Source organism: Xiphophorus hellerii, chromosome 3 (assembly GCF_003331165.1).
Source record: "Xiphophorus hellerii strain 12219 chromosome 3, Xiphophorus_hellerii-4.1, whole genome shotgun sequence".
In the NCBI taxonomy this organism is placed as follows: Eukaryota; Metazoa; Chordata; class Actinopteri; order Cyprinodontiformes; family Poeciliidae; genus Xiphophorus; species Xiphophorus hellerii.
The window spans coordinates 33,938,036-33,963,066 of NC_045674.1; the positions used below are offsets into that span (position 1 = coordinate 33,938,036).

The window sequence follows — 25,031 nt, forward strand, 5'->3', positions numbered from 1 at the left end:
TCAGCCCCCCAAAAGATTAAGTTCTGCCAAAATAATACATAAAATCCACAGGACAAAATAAAGTATAATTCCTGAGCCATTTTCTAATAGTAAAGAAAACATTTTCATTCAAACAATTTCCATTTGCTTCTAATATCGTCACAGATAATACAGTTTTCAAATACATTCATCCTTTAATAGTTTTTAAATGAGATAATACAATCTTCAGTAAACATGGTATTAATACTTAGAAATTAAATGTTACGGGGTTTCAATCTTCTATTTTGCATTAGTTTTACACCATCGCAGATGCTGGCCTCCAGCAGTTCTCCCCAACTGCCTGCAAGAATGTTAATTTATGTTTCTGTGTTCTGGCCGGGCTGCAAGCGGCCCCATTTAGTGATCTGCATTCTAACCCCTGTCTGTCCGGTTCAAAACAAGAGTATCAAACCTACCCTTTTACACATGCGTAAAATTAACTGCATTAAGCACCAAAATCAATAATTTTCCTCGACAGTATACAAAATGCAATTTCTTACTAAACGTTGCTATTATTTCCACATTCATGCAACAAACCTAGAGTAGTAATTAGTTTCAGTTGCTATTTCATGAGTAAATTATTTAGAGGCATGAAACATTCTTCTTTTGAGAGATATTGCCTATAAATGTTGTGCATTTCACCATAATATGGAGCTAAAACAGTCTCAGTATCCACACATGCACAGGATGATTCATGCACTTTTTTTTTCCTGTTTTGGGTAACTTTTGTATAAGCCAATCACATTAACCCATTCCAAAAGCTCTGTCTCTGACTGGTTGCTGAAGATTCCCTGTTAAAAAAAAGACATTTGTGGATTGAGCCACTTAGAAGAATCTCACAATTCACACACAAATGTAGCGAAGCCCACAGGCCAGAATTAGTGTGTAAATCAAGATGTATTTATGTTTGCATCAAAAATTTAAGTGTGAATCCTTCTGTTCATTTGTAAATATTGTTTGTGCACATATGAATCATTCTGTGCATTTGAGTTGTTTTGTTCATTCATAAATCTGATTCTGTGCATGTGTGGAAAAAATGCATTGTGCATTTGTGAATATTGAGACTGTTTTAGCTCCATATGTCGTAGTACTTTTTAGTTTCAATAATGCGTCACGGGGCATGCTGTGGTGGCGTAGGGGATAGCGTGACCCATGTTTGGAGGCCTTGAGTCCTCGACGCGGCCGTCGCGCGTTCAATTCCCGGACCCGACGATATTTGCGGCATGTCTTCCCTCCTGTTCTTCTCCCTTTCCTGTCAGCCTACTTTCATATAAGGGACACTAGAGCCCACTAAACACCCCCTGGAGGAGAGAAAGAAAAAAAAAATAATTATAATGCGTCACTCCAGTGGCTTATGAAATGGATTATGTTTTTTTTTTTACTGTTTACATCTGTGATAATGAAGAACATAGAAAGAATATGGATTACTTATAAACATTATTTCATTTAACAAGTAATCCCATAAATTGGTATTAAATATTGTATTATCATGCCATAAATGTTTTTAATTCTAAAAAAGTGCAAAAATACTCAGAGATTTGTGCTCTGGAGCAGCATGTTGTAGTAACATGCTGTCTTGTGTGTCTTGTTGTCATGTAGTATTCTGTTTGCAGACATTGTGGGTTTCACCCAGCTGTCGTCATCTTGCAGTGCCCAGGAGCTGGTGAAGCTGCTCAATGAGCTTTTTGCTCGCTTTGACAAGCTGGCTGCTGTGAGTTTCCTGCTTTCATATTAGCTTGGAGATTTATTTTGTTTAATTTATGAAAACGGTTTAAGTTAAGACCAAAATTTTTTTTTTACATTGAAATAAAGTACTACACTTTTGTGCACCTCAAAAATAAAAACAGCCTGATTTTTTTTATTTTCTGTGCATTTTTCACATACTATGTTTCTGCTTACAGATTAAATATCACAGATTAATCAAATATGTCATGCTCCTCTTTGGCTGGTTTGCAAAACTTCTAATTACAGGGGCAGAGGAAGCATAAGAGTTGAACATTAGATTATTTTTTAATGTAACTCCCAATAATTGCAGAAAGTCTATCTAACCAAAATTTCAGCCAGACTAATCCATGTTGTAATGCACATTGCTTTAACAGTTTTATTACCAAAATGAATGTCACTATGCAATATTGTTTATATTAATTTGCCTTAATTCATCCATATTCAGTCTTCATCATAGTAACAAGGCAACTTTTTATCAAAGCACATTATATATAGCATGCTCTGATCTAATTGCAGAATATAAAAGTGAATTTTAAAAAAAACAATGAAATTGAAGAGAAAGTTTATATAAAAATGCACAAAATGAAAATGAGGAAATAATCCAAATTTAATGAAATTATCATCTGGGTTAATAGCCAAAAGTGATGTAGGTGTGTAGGTAACATGGTGTTCACACTTTGTTACAAGGTGCAGAGACATTTTTTTTCCAAAATGGAGGAAATTAAATACATTATTAAAACACAGACAGGCACTCAAAGAAATAACTGTTCTTATTATACAAGCAGAATTAAAAAAAAAAAAAAACAACTAACAGAAATACAGGACCAATAAATATACTCTCCTAAGTAATTTCATGTGAAGTGCTTAATAACATTACTTGAACTCAAATTATGTAAGCAATTTTCAGGACACATACAAATCTTTGAGTTCAGTAAGCAAACAATCACTTTTTGTAGCTTTTGAAAAATTTTGTTTTGGCATAACCAATCATTCCACACAAAAGTCATCTTTACAGTCAGTCTAAAATGTCAATAGGGTGGCATGGTATCAATCAATGTAGATTTATTTATGCATTTATTTATTTACGAAAAACGAACACAAGGATTAGTGAAGTAGAGGAGAAGATGGAGGAGAGAACCCAAAACATGGAGGAAGTGATAGCAGAGCTGCTAAAGTTCTGCTAGCAGCTCTTTATAGCACCAGGATAAGCTGGTGGACCTGGAGAGCCAATCTAGGAGAGAGAATGTCAGGATCTATGGTGTCCCAGAGGGGGCTGAAAAGGTGATTCATAGAGTGGGACAGATTAATATCGCAGTATATTTGGCAGGGAAACAAGGCTAGAGTGAGGTACAGAACCCTGCAGTTAAGAGAAAGAAAGAGAAAGGTGGACTGGGTCTTCCCAATCTACATGTCTGTTACCTGGCAGCTCAGTTAAGACCAGTCTATGCTCTCCATCTTATGATGCAAGATGGAAAGATATACAAGGCACAACAGTGGAAGGAATACCTTTAATATCAGGTACTAAAGGATTTACAAGAGGGGCTGAGTAATGCTACAAACAATGCTAGATTCTTGGAGAAAGGTAGCTTAACTTTGTAAATGAGACATTCAGATAAAAATACTCATATGGTGTGCCTTTGATTAAGCTTTTAAACTAAACCAGATTGATGGGAGATTTAGAGGATGGATCCAAAAAGGATTAACCACTTACTATACGTTTACCCAGAAAGGGGTGTTTCAGAGTTTTGAGGAACTTCAGAAATCTAATGGCTTGGAACAGGATGACTACTTCAGATATCTGTAAGTTAGGGCCTATTTCAATGAAAATATACGTGACAATTGGGAAACAGCCAAACCAGGACTTTTTAATGTGTTTTTGTCTTTGTTGAAGTCAGAAACGTGTTTCCATACTATATGATGGTATTCTGTCTTCTAAACAAGGTGACACAAACTACACAAGAAACAAGTGACTAAAAGAAGGAAATGTATGTATATCATCTGAAGGCTGGGAACAGATCAACAAATTACACTGGATGACCTCGAGCTCCAACACATGGAGAGAATTCTGTTGGAAAATCACGGTTTGATATTTTGTAACTCCAGTTCAGAAAAAGCATCGGGGCAGCGGAGACACATGTTGGAAACTCTGTGGATCAAATGGGGCAAATCATCATCATATCTTCTGGGGTTGTCCAGTGATTAGTATTCTGGGAGCAGATACTGTATGTGTTTACCTAAATAACGTCTTTACTGAGAGAATCCCTGAAAATGTGAAGCCCTGTACTTAGGAAACATTCAATTTGATAACTGGACTCTGAAAGATAAAAAAAAACTGCTGTTAATGCTTCTGGCAGCGAGCAAAAAGACAATCACTAGAAAATTATTAAAACCTGAAGCACCTAAAGTTGAGGACTGGTTCAAAATTGTACAGGACATTTACATTCTGCAGAAAGTTATTGATCTCTGTTCAAGGTCGAAGGGAATTATTTTTCAGGATCTGGTCTAAATGGACAAAGTATGTAAAACCAATAATCCCTTTGAACTACATATGTCTGTCATATGAAAATACTGTTGTGCTGTATAATGTACGCTGGTTCTGACTTCTGGCAAACTTTTAGGAGAAAACTTGATTGTGTTTTCTCCTAATGTAAGAAGGATCGGACCAGACCCCTCCACTCGTGTGTTAGAATTGTTTGGTTATTATATTACATAATAAAAACACAGCCATGCTACATAGAACCAACAATTAAAACATAAATCCTGTAAAGCACTTTGTATTGCCTTGTTGCTGAAAATGTTCTATATAAATAAAATAACTTCTACCTTTACATTTAGTCAAAAAACATGCAGGGTAGCAGGTGGATAAAGGGGCTGTGTTATGCCAGAGTCATTAACTGTTGTTCATCAGTCTAATGCCTGAGGGAAAGAGACTGTTATTGTGGTGGGAAGTTCTGGTCCAGCTGGACCTGAGAATAGGAGCTTAAACAGGTTTTTTGTCCAGGGTGAGAATGGTCAGCTGCAGTCTGACCTGCACCACATGGAGGTGTGCAGGTCCTCTAAAGGTCAGAGGGTGCAGCTGATTACCTTTTCAGCAGTGGGCACAATGAGTCCATGTAAAGTCTATGTATGTCCCTGGTTAGTGTTAGTGTACCTTAGGGTAATGGTTACTGGGGAAGGGCACTAGCCATCTTTCAGTACTGCACAGGGCAGTATGAAAAGATTAATGGATTCATCAGAAACAACAAAGAAAATGAGGCAACAAACATGTGGGCAGCCGCAGAAGGAGCGCGAGAAACAAAAAAACATAAGCAGAGTTCAGGAGGGTGAAGTCAATGGAGTTCAGATGGATGACCAGAGGATCCAATTAAGAGTCTATGGACGATGGCTGTGTGGTTGGAGGATTCCACAAAGAGTTTATAGGAGTTGTCTCATTGAGACACATTTTGGGCAGACCAGTCAGAGGTCGTCCTGTGGGAACACAAAGTTCATGCAGGCGTTGGAACCAGCAAAGACACCTCTGAATGCCTCCGCTGGAAAGGCAGGGGCCTCCTCACCATCACCTTAATCTGTAGTCCTTTCCACAGATTATCTGTCTCATTCCAGTCCAGACTGTATGGTGGATGTTCTCAAATTTGTCGAAACAAATATTATAATTAAAAGACTGCTTTAACTCTAAACCAGCCAGGTATGTTAATGTTTTGGGCTTAACTGTAACTCAAGCTAATAGAACAACTAAAAGACTCTTTCATTTTACAGAAGAAAAGACATGTCCAAAACAGATCAGCAGACATTTTAAATCTTGGGGAAAATAAAAAGACTTTCACTTCATTTTTCAAACAAAATAGAGAAAACATTTCCTTTACAAAAAACAAGGAGACTTTTACATCACATCATCTATAGCAATAGAGAAGGTAGAGAAAAATCCCCAAAGATGTTGAAAAGCCTGTGTATGTTTTAATCTGGTTCTATCTCCAAACACTTAGACAGACAGACAGACAGATAGAGGTGTGTGTATACGTATTCTCTTTCTCTGTTTAATTAAGATCAATGTACATTTCTGTCAGAAATATCATCAATTGAGGATCAAGATCTTGGGAGACTGTTATTACTGCATCTGTGGACTTCCAGAATACCGGGGAGACCATGCCGCCTGTTCCATCAGGATGGGCCTGGCTATGGTGGATGCTATTTCGTAAGTGCAAAAAATTATTGATTCTAATTTCCATCTATTGGAATAGTTTTCTGGCTTATTCTACAACACAACATTTTTTTTAAATTTCATTAATTTAAATGTTTTGATTTGTCTCTTACACTTCTTGTTTATTGTTTTGTTGTCAAGATGTTGATCTCTAGCATTGATAGCTAGTCACATGACACAGAATAATAATTCCTTTATACGTAAAATTATCTCATTATGTAATAATAGCAAAAGTCATTTTCACATTATACCAAACTTATTGGTGAGCAAAATTAGGAAATCCTTAGATTGGGAGCGAATGAATTGATTCTAATTTAAACATCGGAGATGGTTGATTTCTGGTCAGTATAATTCTATAATGCCTCTGGGCTTCAGATCAGGTGATTCTGGTTTGTCTTCCTGCTGAGCTTTCTGTGGCTGCATAGTGACCAGGCTTGTTGGGATTGGTGTGGTCTTTTAAAATGAAGCTTACTGAATATTATATATATATCCATATAAACATATATCCATCCATCCATTCACATATACTGTATATACTGTATATATATATATATTTCCATATCTGTAAGGATTTGGGTTTTTCTCTGTGTTTTTGAGTTCTCTGTGTGTTTATTTTGAGTTTTCTGTGTCCTCTGAGTAGCTGTGCTGTCCTGTCTTCCCTTTGATTGTTCCCAGGTGTGTCTCGTTCCCTGATTACCTCTTGTGTATTTAATGTCACCTGTGTCCTTGTCTCAGTTGGGGTCTTGTCGCTGTCGTCTGTGTGCCCAGTCCGTCTCTTCCTTCGTTTAACCGGCTGCTACTGGCGTTGAGACCTGGTGTCTGCTCGGCCGTGCTGCCCGGCATTCTGGATTGCATTGGACTGTGTTTATTCTGGATATTCTTCATTAAATCTTCATTTCATCTACTTCAACCTGGATCTACGGCGTCTGCCTCACCACCACACCCCACAGCTCATGACAATATCTATATTTCCACATTAGGGTGGTTCACAATGATGCCAAATGCTGTACAGGAATGATGACCTGGTGCTGTTTCATGTCAGTCATCTGTCCATCTATAATGGACTTTGTTGGTGACTTTGCCCTCAGTGTTATATTGATCACTCTGATGGAAAGTTATTGACTCTTTCCAAGCTTAAAGAGATCATTGAAGAAATTGATTAGGATGCAACACTTTGGTCAGGCTAACATGTATTCAGTGACACAGGATGGCATCTCTAATATACCCTAATATTTTTAATATAGATCCCTAACAGATGTTAGATAGTATGAATCATTTTTGTTAACTGATAAGAGGTGTTAGAAACCGAAAACATATCAAAAACCACCAGAGAACAGATTTTCCTCTAATAGTACCATCAGGTCCATCAGCTTTCTGAGGGCTCACTGCCCTCAGGGTTCTCCATGCCTCCTGTTCACTGATGGTTGGGCTGTGGAGAAATTGACAGCTACAGTAATTTGGCCTCAAAATGGGCAAAGAAATGAAAGAGCTCCTCTGCCAGTGAAGTATCCCCAGAGATTTTGGTGGTGTTGTTTGATCTGAAGTTGGTGAAGTGCTGGACCCCTTGCCACACCTGCTGGCTGTTGTGCATCTGTATAAAGTCCTCGATTATGAACTCTTCACTAGTACTCCAATTAGTTCATTAGTTTGTACGTTTGTTACATGATATGTTATTTGGCTAATTTTTGTTTAAAATTCTTGTTAACTTGTGTACACTGCTTTTATATTTATCATTTTTACAATGAAGGATTGCAGACGAAAACTAGCCTTCATGGCTAATTCTTGCATATTCTCTAATGTGTATTGTCCTCTCTGTGTTTGAGAAATAATCACCTTTCATCCATTGTTGGTTCAAAATGTATTCTAGCTGTTTTCAGTTTTTGGATATAAGAAAAGAAGCTTTTGCTCAGGAACTTTCTCTTTTAAGGTGACCTTCTGTTTAGCATACTTTTTGTGAAACTACCCTAGGTATGTCCGTGAAAAAACCCAAACCAATGTTGATATGAGGGTTGGAGTGCACAGTGGAACAGTACTTGGAGGAGTGCTGGGACAGAAACGCTGGCAGTATGATGTTTGGTCTACGGATGTCACAGTAGCCAACAAAATGGAAGCAGGAGGCATTCCAGGGTAAGAGCAAGTTCTGTTCACATAACCTGAGGGTGTCAAACTTATTTTCATTTCAGGTCATATCAAGAGCATTAATGTTCACAAAGGGCTGGTTGTGACAGAATATATCGATAAAACTAACCATTAATCCTCTTGTGCTCTTAACTGACCCGCTAATTGAGACCCCACAAGTTTTTTACTCTGTGCTGGGGTCGCACTGACCCCGTGTGTGCTTCTGTGAGGTTTTTGTTTGTGTGTGTGTGGTTTTGGAACTTGACGATCTGACAGGGCAACTTCCCACTTCCCTGCTGTCTGACATTTTCTCCTGAGCATTACACTGAGACAGCATTTTGTAGTGAATGGCACAAATATCACAAACAAATCCATCTACAGTCAAGAAAAAATAAACACAACAGTTTTGTTTTTGTTCCCAATTTTCGTTTGATGAACTCAAAGATCTAAAACATTTTTGATACATTTTCTATGTTGTTCACAAATCTGTCCAAATTTGTGATAGCGAATTCTCCTTTGCATAGATAATCCATCCCAGCTCAAGATGCTGAGTAGACAGCATGATTATTGCACAGGTGTCCCTTAGGCTGGCCACAATAAAAGATCACTCTGAAATATGTTGTTTTTTCACAGAGCTGAATGCCACAAGTTTTGAGGGAGCATGCGATTGGCATTCTGACTGCAGGGATGTCGAGCAGAACTTGATCGACAAGAATGAACACAAATGTTCATTCTTTTTTTTTGTCTCCCCTCCAGGGGGTCTTTTGTGTCCCTTGTATGAAAGTAGGTTGACAGGAAAGGGGGAAGGAAAGGGTATTAAGCTTAGTTTATTATTCAAATTAGCTTAGAGGAAAATCCTACTTTAGGAAACCCAGCAGAGCATCAAGTCATTGACTTGAAGCATTCACTCCTCTTGAAGTGAATGCTTCAACAATACTGTGGACAGTCCTGTGCAATGTGTTGTTGACTTTCCAGAGAAGAAACCACCAGTAGAACCAGAACCTGACTCAGTATGAGCTACCGAATGGGGATTGGAAAAGACAGAGCAGATGCACAAAAAAGCAGAAGCACTGATCCTGGAATCCTTTCTATGTTATAGAGAAGTCAGAATGTATCATTAGTAGGAACTCCTTTAGTGGTGTCACCTTTAGGAGTGATGTCTCCTCTGTGAGAGAAACACATCTTAACAGACGAGCTCTGAGACGGTTTAAAGACAACACATACAGGAAAAGCTCAGCCAATGGAGACAGCACTAGACAGGGGCAAATATGTCATCTGTAGAAGGACACACTAGCTGTGACACCATCCTCATTGTGTCACAGCTTAACAGAAAGCCAGGTCGGATGGCTTTCTGAGAAAATAAGACAACAGAAAACATATTTGGTTTGTATAAGTCCTTCAATTTGATAAAGGTGTACTAAAACAGTGGTCCCCAACCACCGGGCCGCGGACCGGTACCGGTCCGCGCAAGAAATAATGAACTACTTCCGCATCTTTTATTTTGAAAAATCCTAAACCGGATTTTACCGGTTACGTCTTGCGCGTCAAAATTGAGCCAACTTGCAGCAGAATGAGTAACAAAACAACATCGGCGTACTGCCCCCCCCCCCCCCCACCCCCCGGTCCGCAGCAAAATTGCGAAGGGCTGACCGGTCCGCGCGACTAAAAAGGTTGGGGACCGCTGTACTAAAACACAAAAGGGCACTTTTTTTTTTTATCACACCAGACACCAAAAGGGCAATTTTCTCTCCAAAAATGGTGTTTGGGCTGGTAAAACAAACAAAACAAAAACAATAACTGTAACAAAAACAAATCTGATGTTTCATTCTTTTGTGCTATTGGATTAGACGTGTTCACATCTCACAAAGTACCATGGAGTGTCTTCATGGAGAGTTCGATGTGGAGCCAGGAAATGGAGGCGATCGCTGTGACTACCTGAGGGAGAGAGGTATTGAGACCTACCTGGTGACTGTTCCTAAAGATCCCCTGGGAAGAAATGAAATCAGTCCTGTGGTTAGTTAAACATCCAGACACTCACAGCTAGAATGTTAATGTTCAAACATTTTCACTGTTCTCATCACCAGTATGTACAAGAAGACAGGAAGGAAGAGAGATGTAATTTTGAAAATGTTTAAACATTTTTCTTTTAAAAGGCGTGAAATAAGGTTTTGGAACTATATACCGTATTTTCCGCACTATAAGGCGCACCTAAAAACCTTCAATTTTCTCAAAAGCCGAGAGTGCGCCTTATATATGGACCAATATTGAGCCACAACAGGTCTCGCAACTACGATAAGCAGCCGCCGACTTTATTTTCCCCCGTAGAAGAAGAAGCGCGCGGTGCACGCTGCGTTTTGTGTAAAGACCCCAAAATGGCTCCTATTAAGAGACACGCTTACGACGCAGAGTTTAAGCTCAAGGTGATCAGTGACGCAGTAGAACACGGGAATAGAGCAGCAGCGAGAGAATTTAACATGAACGAATCAATGGTTATAGCGGAAGTGGATATATATAGTGATTGCACTAACGTTTGATTTACCGTAACAGTATCAGACTGTTTTTTACGTGTTTATTGAATCGAGCAAAAGTTCCCCTCCACTATATGTTACACCTTGCTGTTGTTAAAAGATAAACTGTCACGAAAATACCACGTCACTTACTTTACCTCGGGGAAAATAATCAAACAGCTGTTTATTCATTTTGGGAATGAACAGAGTTTTCACAACGCTGGTTTGTAATCTATTAATAAAGTTTGATTGACCTATCTGACTATTTTGTTGACATCCCCTTTAGCGCAGCTCCATCTAATGGATGCATAACGTAACCCCAGTCTCTACTGTAGTGTCTATTCTATGCGCCTTATAATGCGATGAGCCTTATATATGAAAAAAGTTTTAAAATAGGCCATTCATTGAAGGTGCGCCTTATAATGTGGTGCGCCTTATAGTGCGGAAAATATGGTACATACGGTACATATACTGTATTTAGTTGGTAAGTTTTCACTCATAATCACAGAGGACCCACTTTTTGCTTTTTTCTCAGAAGCTGTCGGTAACCTCTTCTAATGGAAATGCCCCACTATTAATCAACACAACAGAGTGTAATGGCAGCGTGGAGGCAGCCTGCAACACACCTGAAGAACCAGAAGAGTTGGACACAAGGGTAAGCAGTCAGGTCAAATATAAAAGATTTGATATTTTGATCAATTTGATGATTTTTTTTCCTATTATGGAAAAAACCTGCTCCGAACTATTACCAGAGGAATATGGTGTAGTATCATCAGCAACTAAAGTAAATGTTAACAATTTAGATTCATTTCATATATCATTAATGTAAAGTAAAAAAAGTTTAGGGCCCACTACCGACTCCACAGGTAACTCTTAGTAAATCAGAATGTATGAGACTTATTTGTACATGGTCATGTTCCGTGTTTTTCTGTGTGTTTATTTTGAGTTTCCTGTGTCTGTGAGTCTCTGTGTTGTCCTGTCTCCCTTTGATTACTCCCAGGTGTTTCTTGTTCCCTAATTACCTCCTGTGTATTTAGTCTCACCTGTGTCTCTGTGTTTTGTCGGGTCCTCGTCGCTTGTTACGTGTTTCTGTTTGCCGGTTCATTTGCCACACGTTTATTCTGTTGCTACCGGTGTGAGCCCTGGCTTCCGCTCAGCTGTGCCGCCAGAATCTTGTGGACTGTATGGAACATTATTTATTATTAAAATTACCATCTTTACTTCAACCTGGGTCTACAGCGTCTGCCTCACCACCTTCACCACCGCAATTCATGACATACATATTGACACCTTTGATTCAGGGAACTTTTTATCCAAGACTACAATGCCTCATACTCCATACTTCTCTAATTTATGTAAAAGTAATTCATTGTCTATAGTGTCAAATACTTTTTAAAGTCTATATAACACTCCCACAGTATATTCTTTTTAATCACTGCATTTTCTATGTCTTCTATTTTTTTGCATTACGGCTATTGAAGTTGATTGTTTGGCTCTAAATCCATATTGACAATCAGATAATAATTAATATTTTTCCATGAAATTATGAAAATGTTACAGAAACATTTTTTCTGAAATTTTGGAAAATTGAGAGAGAAGAGGGGTAAGTCTATAATATGAGAATTGATGTTTATTACCACTTTCAAATAAGGTTATGACTTTTGCTGTTTTTAATTTACTTGGAATGTACCTTTTTGAAAGGACATATTACAGAGACATGAAAGGCTTAAGTACTGATACTATAATAATTTTTACTAGCCACATATCTAGGCCTGTCGCGATAAATCAATTAATCGTACGATAAATTAAAACTATCGACGTCATTTCAATTATCGGCATTATCGTCTCTTCCGGCCTTTTTCTCTTTCTGTTGATGACACCGAATGAAAAAAGGCTCAACTCCACTGACCCTCCCTTCCTCATTTCCTTAGTGTAAAGCCCAGCGCACACCACACGATCTTAGAGCTGTCAGCCGATTGTCGGCCCATTTTCAAAACCTGACAGACCACACAGTCGACAGAAATCCTAGGTATAACTGTTCGATCGGGTTCGGTCCTGCCGTGTGGTGTCCAACAATGGGCACAAAATAATGGCTACAAGTCCAGTGAACTAATTTTAAAACCAGGCATTAATCAATGCTTTACTACAGTCTACCTGCAATGCATGTGGCTAGTGTCAGTCCTGACTGAATGAAAATCATTAGAACCTATTTACGTCACGTTAACGAAGAACATCTGAAAAGTTACCGGGTTTATCAACTGTGGTAGCAATTTCGCTCCAACTCCTCCCCTTGTCATTTCTATATTCTTTGCATGTTGAATAAACATTAATGTTGTTTCCACATATCATCTCCAATGTCCGCTGGACTTCGGGTTGCGCCGTGTCAGCTGTTTGGGATTCCCCGACGTAATTTCCCCTCAGAAAGCGCGGAGGAGAATCCGCGCTTTCTGATTGGCTACCTGTCACATTCAACAGGTTGCGTTAACGATCCCAGTCGGGGAAAACCCCTGATTTAGATCGGAGCGACAACGACGATCTACCGTAACACACCACACAATCTTAGAAAGACCAACTTTCTAAGATTGTCGTAAGGGGAAAAATAGGAGCAAAAAATCATGTAGTGTGAATTATTGCATCAGGTAGTCGATGTGCCCATCTTCTCTATTTAAATCTAATTATTACTGAAGGGCAACATAATATGCAGACTTCATAATCTGCACTCTTTAGGTTGAATGCGGTATTTATTTCCACTTTGGCTTTATGTTGTTTAGTTTTTATCAAGTACATTTTTTGTTAATGGAGACTGAGAATCCATTTTGTTTTTGGTTGTTTTGTTTATTTTGTTTATCAGCTCAAGTGTTAAGTGTTCTTTTGAAAATAAAGTGTATCTATCTTTGGCAGGAAATCGCATGCATTATTACGTCATTTCCATTACATCAGTGTAAAAAGTCTTCAAACAATATTATCGTTTATCGCAATAATTTTTTGAGACAATTAATCATTCAGCAAAATTTGCTATCGTGACAGGCCTACACATATCCATTCCAGCCAAATTGGTAGACTTTTTATTTTTAAGATTTGTCACAATATCATATATTTCTTTTTCATTATCTCCTCTAGTAAACATGAGTTGATGTTTGTGTTAATGTTACCTCCAGCTGAACGTTCTATCTTTATCCCTAGACACCATTATAGTATTTGATAAGTCATGTCCAACATTTACAAAATACTGATTTGCAGATACTTTGCTATCATCTATAATTGTACCATTTCTACCAAAAAATTGTAATCACTTCTGCTTAGTGCATGTTTTTTAATTAAACTATTGACACTTTCCATGTTTCCTGAATATTATTATTATACCACAGTGGCTCTACCATTGAACACTCTCAGTACTGTGGTGAGCCCAGAAACCAGACTGAAAGACATCAAACCATAACTCTTCTCTTGTATTAATTACTACTTGAAAGGCCTTTAAATGTATATTTATTTCTCTGTGTTTAGCTTAGTTTCTTAGTTTATTTCTGTATTTAGTTTTCTTAGATTAGTAAGGTTTATTGTTACCTCCTCTTTAGCTTCTCTTCTGTTCTTAGTTTTTCTCCCGTTTTTATTGGCAAATGGTCAGTGATATCATTTATAAGAAGACTAGATTCAGGAACAAACGGCCCTTTAAGAACATTCAGATTTTTGATGTGGCTCAAAACGAAAATGAGTTTGATGCTCCTGTTCTACTTGGTTTAATAATTACTGAAAAAAGTCCGATGCTATACAATGTTAAATCTGTGGCTGTTTTTTTTTTATGTCTGCTGGGACTTAAAAAGTCAATATTAATGTCACCACACACAATTTGAACCTTAATAAAATGAATTTTGCTAAGTATAAATGCTAAATTATTGCAAAATGTATCAATACATGTTCCTATATTCTGTATACACAAGTTGTCCAGATTTTTTTTCTTCCTTTTTTAACATTGATTTCTGCAGTCAAACACATTACATAGTGAAGTAGGTTTGGAAAGTTTTTATTTTTTATTTTTTGGATGCAATTTATTAATTTCTATGATTGTGGCCTCCATTCAGGCTAAAAAGCATTGTCATATAAAGTTAGGTTTTCATTATGTTGACAAAGTGCCAAGATAATTATCCAATCTCTTTTATTCCAGAGTACTGTAATAGTCATAGTTACTGTAGTAAAAATAACATTACTCTTTGACAATGTCTCATGCAGATGTTTGGTGTTTTCAGCACTTTAGAGCTCCTTTAGTAGGCTTCTAGCTTCTAAATGCACAAATGAGCATTATTGTATATGTATGTAATGAATAGAGCAGCAAAGAAACAATAATAACAATAGCACACAATATTGTTTTTATTTTTCTGGGACTGCAGGTAGTGAACCCATCTTTTCCAAATCCACGGAGGAGGCTTCGACTGCGGGACCTGGCTGAACGGGTGATTGACGCCCAAGAGAATGAGCAAGAGCTCAACAAGTTGCTTAATGAGGCTCTGTTGGAGAGAGAAACAGTTCAAGCGTAAGTGTCAATTTTTTCCTTTTGTAACAGAAATGACCAGTGATATTGAAATTTTCTTGCGGTCAGAAAACTGAATTCCCAAAATTCTTTCTTGACTGCTAAATAAGTGCATCTTCTATATTCTTCCACTTTTGTATCTATACTGGTTGTAGTTTCAATGAAAATGCTCTGCCAAAGGTTGTGTTGCCTGTCCGATGCAACACATGTTGATATATCCCCAAGGCAATCAAGTGCAAGACTGCTTTCAGCATATTTGAAGCTAAAATGACATGCTTTAATTCTAAATTATATTGTTTTTGTAAAGGTGTAATTCCTAATTTATACTAGAGTCCTGGTCTGTGTTTGGAAGAGTGGTGAGAAGTTGAGAGATGAGCTAAGCCATAATGTGCTTTTTATGTTACACAAAACAAAGTGTTCAATGTATCTCTCTTCATGTGGTGCTGAAAGAAGGAAGATCAGAACCTTTTTAAACACAGCAACCAGTTAAACCTTAAGAAACTTAGCCATGATTGAGAACTGGCTCCTTTAATTTTTTATATCTACATAAAGCCACTTCACTGCACAAGTAATCTTAGGGAACATTACAAAAGAATGAAAAAAGTCAAAATTATATATAAGCCTACACTCTAAAAAGTGTGTTTTTGGGCTGCAGTTCATGTTATGGACTTTACACAATCTCACTTAATTCTTTTGGTTTAGTGATGACAACTTAGTTTTTGTGTTGAATTAATTTAAAAGTTACAATTGTTTTACTTAAAGGAACTTTTTACTTTCACTTTACTTGAACCAATTAAATGCAAAGCTGCGTTCGTATCCGACGTCTGACATCATGACACAAGCTTCACCAGGAACAGATCCTGTATCAACCAGCGTGCTGTGGAGGCGTACAGCACAACTCACATAAGGAGACCTAAATCCTCAATGCGGCCGTCACAGGTTCAATTCCCGGCCTGATGACCTTTGCCACATGATTTCCCCCTCTTTCATTACCCACTTTCCTGTCTAACTACTCTCAAATAAAGGCAGCCTGAGCCAAAAAATCCTGTTAGATTACCTTTTATTTGAAGTAAGCTACATGATTTGAGTAAGACTGACTTAAATTTGTTAACTTAACTTAATGAATTAAGTTGGATAAACATAATAGAATTACTTGTTACCAACTGAAGCAATTCAATTAAGTTGGTTGAAATATTTTCTTTTTTCAGTGTACGCAATCCATGACAAACAAAAAGTTAATTAGTCAGTTATTTGCCTCATAAGAAAAAATCTAGATTTAGAAATAATTCTGGCATACCCCAAATATTTCCTGGTATTCATTTATAGGCATTTATGCTTGCCAGGAGCCAAAATAGTTCATTTTTGCATGGTGCCAATTCAGAACAAATGTAATCTCGACATTCTACACCAAAACAGATCTAATTCATGAAACATATATGGACATCTCCCTGACTAACACGCAAGACATAAAACCTGATTCAGTTTTGGGATTGAGACAATAGACACTAACAAACATAAAAAACATGGAAGCATATTAGAGAACAGATGTGCAATTATTTTGAATAGTTAAAAAATATTAGAGAATGCCAAAAATGTAAAGGCTCTTATTAAAATGCCTGAACTTTAATGTCTTGACAGTCTGAAGGGAAAACACACCAACAGGCTTTCTTTGAGGTTTGTGGATCCAGACCTAGAGATTCGTTATTCCATTGAGAAGGAGAAGCAGAGCGGTGCTGCCTTCTGTTGCTCCTGTGTTGTTCTTCTCTTTACTTCAGTAATGGAGGCACTGATAGACCCCAGGTCAGTTTTACACTAAAATTATTTCCCATAACACTTCATAACACAGATAAAAAATAATTGTGAAAAAGTTTCATTAATGTTTTTGACAAACTGCTCTTGGTGCCAAATGTTATCTGGTATGTTTGTTTTTAAACAGGCTCATTATAAACTACATCACCTTTGCAGTGGGAGAGATTTTGCTGTTTATCCTGACAATCTGCTCTCTTGCAGCCATCTTTCCAGGAGTGAGTTACAAAGCTATTTCTACACCATCATACACTAATATAACTTATTAAACTATTGTTATCTACCTATAAAAGAGTAGCTTTGGATACCACATAACTGTTGGGGTGTTTGGGTTTTATGTAATACTTTTGATTTTGTCTAGTCATGTAATGTTATTTCCTGACATTTACCAGGCAGGTCAATATGGGGATATTGACAGATGCTTTCACAAACTCAGTTTAGGTCAACAAGCTACACAAAGTAAGCCAGTCAATCTCATGAGAACAGAAAATATAGACTTGGTCTAAATAGTGCTTGAGGCTTTTTAATACTGTCAATACTGCATTAAATATTGTAATTTTACATGCCTGCAGTGCCACAAGAGTTCATAACTGACTGTGAATGTCAGTCTTCCCTTAGTTTACTTTAGCTAAATGATTTTTACCAACCTCTACAGATTTTTAAAAATATTTTAAAATTTAATTTAAAAAAAATTTCTACTTAAAGATATTTAAAAAACTAAAATTGCTGTCACGCCACCTGTCAATTAGTCCAGTGGGTTTGTCAGCAACTGAGCAACAATCAGTGGACACAATTTATTCCGAGTTACACGCCCTTTACCTGGAGGAAAGTAACTTCTGATAAAATGTGGGCTTTTATCAGTCTTATTATTAGGAATGTGCACCAGTCATAAATTTAATGAAAAATGATTAAACATTGTCAGTGGGGCACATGCACTTGACATGCTTTACCCAGAGCATTTGCAGTGATCTTGCCTTGGCATCTAGTCAGTTTCAGTCCCAAGGTGAATGTCTGATTGTAAACTCTGGTCCCAAAACTACAGTGCTAGTCCCAAATGAGCTGCCTTACAATCATTGACTGTTTTATGAAAGATCACTGCAGAAGGGAAAAATATGTCACAACAGTGTCTGCAAAATGCAAAATTTCTCATTTATTTTACAGGAATTGCAGAAGTGGCAGAAAGTCTCATTCCAAAAAAGAGGAATTGTTTGATTTGTGTAAAGTACAAATCACAAATGCTGTGGTGATTCCACACAGTGTTACATGGGAGAGTCACATTCTGTTGACTTTCTAACATGAAAGAGATTGGGCAGACCACCTGCAGATTGAAAGACAATGGACATCTGCAGCATTTCCATTTGGCTGTAGGGTATGGAAGCAAGATGAGGTGTGTTAAGACAACAAAATAAATACAATCTCTAATTCTCAGTTCTAAATAAAAAGAACTAAGAAAAATAAAGCAGCAATGCAATATTTTGCTCCTCAACTTCTTGTCTACCTAGGCTTTGGGAAGCAAAACTAATCATTAAAGCTAGATTGTGTAAAACTAATGAAAGAAACCAGCTGTGTACCTTTTGTTGTGGTATGAAAAAGGTAAGTTGCAAATGATTAGCTTAATTTTCTAAAGATATTCTTTCATTTAAGGTCTTTCCCAAAAAGTTGGTGTCTTTCTCAATCTGGATTGACCACACCCGTTGGGCTCGAAATATGTGGGCCATTGCAGCTATTTTCATCTTAACCATGGCAGACCTTTTAGATATGGTAAGTGGCTTTGACTTATTTCTACAACAAAACAAGAGGGTTTAGTAATTTTTGTAAATTCATTTTTACAGAGAAAACTCCTGTGTATCTAGAGCAGCTGTTAATTAGAAAAGCATGATAAAATCCTAATCTGAATGAATCATTTCTGAAAGAGAAAATATTTAGAAATAACAATTGATTTCCCTTTATGTCTCTTTAATATTTAGCTCAGTTGTACACCTGGAGTCCCAGATTCAAGTAGCACCACAGCGGCTCCGTTTTCTTCCTCATCTTCACAGTCCATCCTTGGAGGATGCCTGAATAATCCTAAATATTACAGCTTCATAGCAGTGCTTGCACTAATAGCCACTACCATGCTAGTTCAGGTCAGCCACATGGTCAAGCTTACACTGATGCTACTTATAACAGCAACAACTGGCATCGTTAACATCTACAGTTGGAAAGACATCTTTGACCACTACGACATGGTCCGCTTCCAAGAATACAGGTAAAACTTTCTGAAAACAGAAAACGTTCTGAGAGTAAAGGGCAACGCAAATTCCACAGGAGTAGTCAACTCTCTTTTATTTGAAGTAGTAGAAATAAGTACAAAGTTTCTGCAAAGTGTCAGGTTCTTAGGAAATACTCATAGGTCTTATGTGTATATAAAGTTGTCAGACTCCACATAAGCAAAATCAACCATCCAGACAAAAAAATTGTCTGGATGGTTGACCAGCAGTAAGCTGCAGAGCTCCCAGACAGGCTGCAAAACTGAATTATGTAATTTTGTTCTTCCATCACTGGGACAGAGAAGAAACTTCTCTGAACCTGAGGAGTGCAGTCCTTAAGAAAGCATGAACATTTTATGGCACTGTGGACTCAGCTGTTGCACATGTAGGAGCTTCAACACAGAGTTTCATGTGATGTGTATAATGTAAGAAAAATTTCTGGGTTACACAAATTTTATGTTCCCCAGTTCTATGTTAGAAAAGCAAAATAGGGGCATTATACAAAAGCCCCACTTTGCAGGAAATAGGAAATATAAATAGCAATTCATCCTTTAACTTGGAATGGAACATTGGTTTTCACCTTGATATTTTTGAATGACACTTTTCTTTTTCCAGCTCAGAGATGGTTCCCTCCAAGTTCACTATGACAGTTATGATCTTCATTATGATGGTCAGCTTCTATTACTTCTCCAGACATGTAAGTTCACATGCATGCAAGAGGCACTGTTGTGCAAGAATCAAACCACATGTTACCACCCAGGGTCTTTGTTGGAAATGAGTTTCTAATTTAATTAAAAGACATAACATTTAAAACATGTAAGAAAAATAGAAATGAAAACAATTTCACCCCCCCGGCCCCCTGTTTTACGGCCCTGCCTGTCTGCTGGTCCCACCAGATGTTTACATAGGATGGACCCAACTCTGACAATCTGTAGCTGACATCTCTGTGTTTACATACAGACAAACCTACAGCATCAAGATCTGGTCAAATCCATTAAGGCTCCAGATCGCACAACAGTCACCTGGGTTAACGTATGCACCAGCTCTGGGTCGGGTTGGGATCATGAACCGCTCTGACACTTCAGAAAAGCTTTGGCTCTGATCCAGTCTGGGTCTGGACCAAATCTGCCTAAAAATGAAATAATAATTCTGTATTTGCGCCACATCTGGCCCAAATGCAGTATTTATAGAACTATGGCAATGTTTTCTTTCCATCCATTTCGATTAAAAAAAAAAAAACATCAAGCCCATGTCTGTATATGGATCCGGACCAAATGCTCATCCACACTTTGCCCAGAGCAGATCATTTTTTGCTGTCAGGTCGAAAAATAATTTCCTCAATAGTTTTCTTTCCTCTTTGCTTGTCCTAAAGTCAGCCATGCAAAGAAGGCAAGACAAGTGAAATATTTTGAACGACTCATACATCAGGCCCATGGAGTTATTTTCGGAAACGACAGAGAAATCAATTTTTTGTAAAAATGGTTTATTTTTACTTATTTTATTTTCAATATCGATGGCTACTTACCGGTCGAGACTTCGCATATTTGCTGCGGATCCTAGCGAGGAAACTTCACGACTGGATTTGTTGCACAGGTGGCATCCTATCACAGTTCCACACCGGAATTCACTGAGCTCCTGAGAGCGACCCATTCTTTCACAAATGTTTGTAAAAACAGTCTGCATGCTTAGGTGCTTCATTTTATACACCTGTTGCCATGGAAGTGATTGGAACACCTGATTCTGATCATTTGAATGGGTGAGCAAATATTTTGGCAATATACTGTAGTGTGTATATCTCCAAGTTAAGTAAACATAACAGGACAGTGTTAGTAAAAGTTCATCCAGCAATCGGTGGGTTGCCAGTTCAGTTCCTGCTCCGTCAGCCTCTGAAGTGTCTTGGCGAAGGACACAACGATAAAGGGCCTGGTGGTGCCGGTGAATGGCAGCCTTGTTTCTGTCAGACTGTCCCAGGCCAAATGTGGCTACAATCCAGCAGCACCATCAGCATATGAATGCATATGTCAATGGATGAATTAAAATGTGAAATGCATGAAGTGCTTTGGCCGTTTACCCAGACGTGTGGTAAAACCCTCTTATGAGCCTTTAATTCTATGCATGTCTGATGCTAATATTAATATTATTAGTTAATAATGCTTATATCAACTGTCCTGGTTGAAGGTGGAGAAGCTTGCTCGCACGCTTTTCTTATGGAAGATAGAAGTCCATGAGCAGAAGGAGAAAGTATATGAAATGAGGCGCTGGAATGAAGCTCTCGTAACAAACATGTTACCTGAACACGTGGCTCGACACTTCCTGGGTTCCAAGAAAAGGGATGAGGTAAGAGTTTTGTTGTTACAATTAGTTTTTACTTTTCTAAACCTCAGGCCAGTGCACACCCCCTGAGATCATAAATCCAGTTCATTATTTCCATTTGTGGAAAATTCTAAATGGTCTAAAGGTAAAGCAAAACTTGATGTGCAGAAAATTATTTTAAGTAAATCTGTTAGGTTCGACATTTATTGCCCTAATTTATTAAGAACAATTTTGTTTTTTAAATCTTGTACATCTTGTTTTATATAATTCAGTAAAAAGTTGGACTTTTACTTTAGTTGTCAATTGATCGAAATTACTTAAGTTACTCATGGCACCCAAGTGAGTTCTGAGCCATTTACAGCTCAATTAGGGTATGCTAAGTGAAGACTTTAGGGTGACCCTCTATGATAAAAGAAACTTGAAAAAGAAAATGAAATAAATTTGAGAGTGATGATCAGAAAAGATAAAGGCTTTATGAGAAGACATTTTGTGAAGAGGAGTCACTCCAAAACATACTAAACTATCAGATATACTTATATACCAGTGTTGTATAAAGTACTGAAATCTCAGAGTCAAGTAAAAGTATAGGTACCTCTCCAAAATATGACTTTGGTAAAAGTCCAAGTCACTGACTGAAATGTTACTTGAGTTAAAGTCTTAAAGTATCTGAAACTTCTTGTACTTAAGTATGGAAATTGCTGTAAAAATGGATGTACTCAAGTAATGTAATGAAAAGTATAAGTAAAAAGTAAAACAAGGCAAATGCAGTTTGAATGACTTTTTTTATATTTTGGTAAACTTGTCAAATACACTTAAAATAATGTACACAACCAAGTGCAGGCAAAATTAAACCTGCTAATAGATATACCTGCAGGCATCATTTAGTTAAGAAAATTAGGTGCTTTACCTATAGCACAAGGTTAACTTAACCTGCTTTACAACTGATTATTATTCGTTAAATTTAGTCTAAATTGCTATCGCTATGGCTTCCGTCCCCCCTTGAACAGAGGAGTCTAGGTAGCCTGCTACAGTCAACATTAGGCCTAAGCTAAATACACCACGTGTGGAACTGAAACAATGCCAAACAAAGTTCATTTATACAGGTAACGTTATGCTCAAGATTTCACAATAGTGCCTAGTGACCAAGCTATAGTTACTGAAACAGGAGGATTATAACCATTTCATAAGAAGTTGCCTCGATGTGTTTCTTCAAGTTGGACGGGGAGTTTTTGTAAGATAGAATTTCCACATCTTTGGGCAGGAATAACATACATTTCATGCGGTACAACGAATCTTTAACACCCACGAAAGAGTATATTGTGTTTAAATAAGGCCATGGGCTCTCGTCACCAGCTGGTGGTTCCCCTGGAGCCGTGTCCGACGTAGTTGCAGTCGTTGTGGTCTCCGTCTCCTCCTCCATGTGGCTGCTGCTGATTGCGAGACTTGCTTTGTGTTTAATGGGAGAAGCGAAACAGGTGTATCCTATTGGTGGTGATGAACAAGCCCAGGCAAGTAGGCTACCGACTTTGTTGCAGTCAATCAGTAGGTGGGGTCAAAACACTTGCGTTTCTCTCTCTCGCTTTTTTGTAACGAGTAACTAAACCACACATTGAAAATGTATCGGAGTAAAAGTACGCAATTAAGTTCGGAAATATAGTGAAGTAAAAGTGAAAGTTATCAAAAATGTTCATACTCGAGGAAAGTATGAAGTACTCCAAAATATACTTAAGTAAAGTAGTGAAGTGTTTTTACTTCGTTACTTTACAACACTGTTATATACTACATTTCAGCAACAAGGCAGTTCAAAGTATATAGCAAAGCAATAGATGTTCAACATTGTTATGCAAGTTATTTATGTAAAGTTAGATTCTGGCTAGTTTTTGGGTTATACTTTTCTAATTAAAAGAAAACTAAAAAGTTGCAGGAGTTTTAAATTAGAAAGGGAGGCAAGTAGTATACTGATATTATGTATTGATGCTGGTTCTACAGTAGTTAGTGGGGTTATAGTAATACCCACCAGCATATGCTCACATATAAGGTTGCAACGTTACGTTCTGTTGTCTTGGTTACCAATATAACTAACTGAAGCATCCACATCGGTGTCTGGATCTGTCATGTTTGTTACTAATCATTTGACCCACATACAGGACACACTCAGGAGACAGATGAATCGGTGAAATAAAGTTTATTGTACATAAAGAAATGAATGAGCTTTCTTTGTCCGGGGACCGGAATGGCTGGGGGGGATCTGGAGCACTGAGGACAGAGGAGATGAGAAGTGAGCTTAGCTTGACAGATTGGGAATGAGAGATTGAGAGGATGACTTCACTTCTGCAGTGGAGATAAATCCGGCAGGGGGGAAGTAAGGCTGGTGCTTGGTTCCTTGAGGTGTTTGGTCCAGGTGGGGGTGAAACTGTTTCTAGGGAATCCAGAGAGACAGAGCGGTGATGATTGCTAGGTGGTTGTTTTCATTGGAGGGCGGACAGGTAGCAGCACAGGAAGAGGATTATCGATTACCGTACTACCCTACCCTCTAGTGGAATCTTGAACCAGAGGTTTCTTTATGGAGTTTCTTGTTGTCGAAGGGGAAGGACTCGGGAGACACAAAGGGTAACACCCAGAGCTCCACTAGAGAATCTGCAAGGAGATCACAAAGGAGAGTTGAGTAAAACTCTCAGAGAGACTCGAAGAGCAAACACTGAGGAGCTTAGAGTACCATGAATGGCTTACGCTCAGGCACTGAAGGACTGGCGACTGGCTTCTCTTATACACTGGCTGATGATGCAGATTGGTCTCAGGTGTGTGGAATGAACACCTGAGACCACCCTCTGGGCAATGCAACCTCCTGTCTCCATCTGGTGGATGACTAGAGGAAATGGAAGAAAAAACCCAAAGAAACCAAAACTCCAGCTTCCTAACAGGATCGCTCCTTCATGTAAAGCACAGGTGTCAAACTCCAGTCCTCGAGGGCCGCTGTCCTACAGCTTTTAGATGTGCCACAGGTACAAAACACTGGAATGAAATGGCTTAATTACCTCCTCCTTGTGTAGATCAGTTCTCCCAGCCTTGCTAATGACCTAATTATTCTATTCAGGTGTGGTGCAGCAGAGGCACATCTAAAAGTTGGAGGACACCGGCCCTTGAGGACTGGAGTTTGACACCCCTGATGTAAAGCATTAGACAAGAAGCCGACTATATTACAATGATCATCCAACTCAATTAATTAAGTTTGTACAACTCAATTTACTAGTTTAAAAAAAAAACTGAATTCAGTAAGTGTGTTTAACATGACAAATTTAAGTCACTGTTACTCAAATCATTTTTTCTAATAATTCAAATAGCTTTAACTTAACTCTACAAAAAGTTTCAGCTCAAACTTTTATGTTGTTCCAAACTAAAAAACTAAAATATCCATAATTACATTATCACTCACATTGTAATTCCAACTTGTTTTTATTTCACTTACTTAACAAGGTAAAACCCCATTGAGATCCAGATCATATTTGCAAGAGGGACCTGGGTAACAAGTAATGATAGTTTTCTGTGTACATTAACATGCTTTTATAATAATA

General features: G+C 37.9%; 1 protein-coding gene across 6 annotated transcripts in view; it reads left to right on the forward strand.

Annotated features, from left to right (window-relative positions):
* The window catches only part of adcy3a (adenylate cyclase 3a), a 49,744-nt gene that overhangs the window by 10,615 nt on the left and 14,098 nt on the right, over window positions 1-25,031 (forward strand). For 4 of the 6 annotated variants that reach the window (XM_032558188.1, XM_032558194.1, XM_032558191.1 and 1 more), the window contains 12 exons: window positions 1,618-1,729; window positions 5,808-5,935; window positions 7,910-8,068; window positions 9,907-10,072; window positions 11,102-11,221; window positions 14,952-15,094; window positions 16,730-16,891; window positions 17,028-17,115; window positions 18,542-18,658; window positions 18,865-19,145; window positions 19,762-19,843; window positions 21,325-21,483. In XM_032558188.1, coding sequence (XP_032414079.1) covers window positions 1,618-1,729; window positions 5,808-5,935; window positions 7,910-8,068; window positions 9,907-10,072; window positions 11,102-11,221; window positions 14,952-15,094; window positions 16,730-16,891; window positions 17,028-17,115; window positions 18,542-18,658; window positions 18,865-19,145; window positions 19,762-19,843; window positions 21,325-21,483 — 1,717 coding nt within the window. The remainder of the gene's footprint in view (window positions 1-1,617; window positions 1,730-5,807; window positions 5,936-7,909; window positions 8,069-9,906; window positions 10,073-11,101; window positions 11,222-14,951; window positions 15,095-16,729; window positions 16,892-17,027; window positions 17,116-18,541; window positions 18,659-18,864; window positions 19,146-19,761; window positions 19,844-21,324; window positions 21,484-25,031) is intronic. The other 2 variants (XM_032558192.1, XM_032558193.1) reach the window with 2 other exon arrangements.